We start from the raw sequence: 1,358 nt of genomic DNA, 5'->3' as shown, positions 1-1,358 counted from the left end.
ACACGAGCTGCTTCCCCAGGGGCAGCCCCTTCAGGATAAAACCAGAGAGACTTGGTTACACTTCAGTCCTTAAATAAATACAAAGACACCAACCACCCTCAGCCCCGGCCATGGGTGCAGCAGGCACCCGCCTGTGAGCATCTCCCACCGCCGGGAGAGTCCCCGCTGTCACCCACTCCTCCAGGGACTGAACCAAAGCCCCTGGTCCAGGGCAGCTCCTGGCACACGCAGGCTCCTCTTCCCTGAAGACCTGGCCCAGCTCTACAGCAATGCCAAGGCTGATGCCTTGTGGGAAAGGGGAGGGCAGCAAGGGACTGACCCTGCATTGGCTGCCACCACGATGGCACCTCCAGTCCCTCCTTCATGCGTTCCTGGGGGGGATGCGCTGCCGAGCCGCTCCAGGCCACGGGTGTGGCCATGTCCACTGCGTGTCCGCACACGGGGAGAGGCAGCTGGAGGGAGCTCCTAGATACATACACACGGGCACACACACACACCCTACTCCTCTTCCGGGCAGTCCAGGCCCTGCCTGTTCTGAGACACAAGAGAGGCAGCACAGGGTGCGTGTGGCTCTTCGTTCCCAGCTGAGCCCCATGGGAGGGGATGCCAGTCCTGTGACAGCTTTTACCCTCCAGCACATATTGCCATAACCCCACGTGCTGCTGGGCCTTTGGATGCTGTGGGGATGGTGGCGGGGGACTGCAGCAGGGACTAACCCCACAGCAGAATCGTTTCTGAGACACAAGAGAGGCAGCACAGGGTGCGTGTGGCTCTTCGTTCCCAGCTGAGCCCCATGGGAGGGGATGCCAGTCCTGTGACAGCTTTTACCCTCCAGCACATATTGCCATAACCCCACGTGCTGCTGGGCCTTTGGATGCTGTGGGGATGGTGGCGGGGGACTGCAGCAGGGACTAACCCCACAGCAGAATCGTCCCCTTGGCTGGTCAGAGGTGGGGGCTGAAGGGGAACGGCCACTGCCTGGCAAGCTGTCCCCCATCCCTCTGACAATTGTTCAGCCAACCACCCAGACCCTCAGGGTGAGGAGCGCTCCCCTCACGAGCCTTACCCAAGTCCCTGGGGACCGCCTTCACTCCGGCCACGGCCTGGGCGTTCTGGCTGCGAGCCATGGCGCAGGGCGAGCGCCAGGGATACTCGGGCTGCAGGATGAGAGGGAACAGAAACGGCAAATTACCAGGATGGGAATAGTTCCGTGTTTGATTGGCAGGGTTTGAGCAGCAGGCAGCAGCGGGAGGAAGAAGGGTGAGCATTCACGTGTGCTCAGCTCCCTGCTCGGTGTCTTGGTGGCCCTGAAAGTGCCGCTTTCTGGCCAGCAAGCCCCAGACCCACTGGTGTGGAAC

At 61.7% G+C, this 1,358-nt stretch overlaps 1 protein-coding gene across 1 annotated transcript in view; it reads right to left on the bottom strand.

Moving 5' to 3' along the window:
- Positions 1 to 361: 361 nt before the first annotated feature.
- Positions 362 to 1,358, bottom strand: part of TNIP1 (TNFAIP3 interacting protein 1) — an 8,795-nt gene continuing 7,798 nt past the window's right edge. Inside the window, exons 18-19 of the mRNA XM_010138141.1 lie at positions 1,067 to 1,157; positions 362 to 534 (exon numbers count right to left, since the gene is read on the bottom strand). Coding sequence (XP_010136443.1) covers positions 362 to 534; positions 1,067 to 1,157 — 264 coding nt within the window. The remainder of the gene's footprint in view (positions 535 to 1,066; positions 1,158 to 1,358) is intronic.

Source organism: Buceros rhinoceros, unplaced genomic scaffold (assembly GCF_000710305.1).
Source record: "Buceros rhinoceros silvestris isolate BGI_N320 unplaced genomic scaffold, ASM71030v1 scaffold24480, whole genome shotgun sequence".
NCBI lineage: Eukaryota > Metazoa > Chordata > Aves > Bucerotiformes > Bucerotidae > Buceros > Buceros rhinoceros.
Note: the sequence above shows the minus strand (reverse complement) of the source record. Positions and strands in the feature narration are given on the sequence as shown.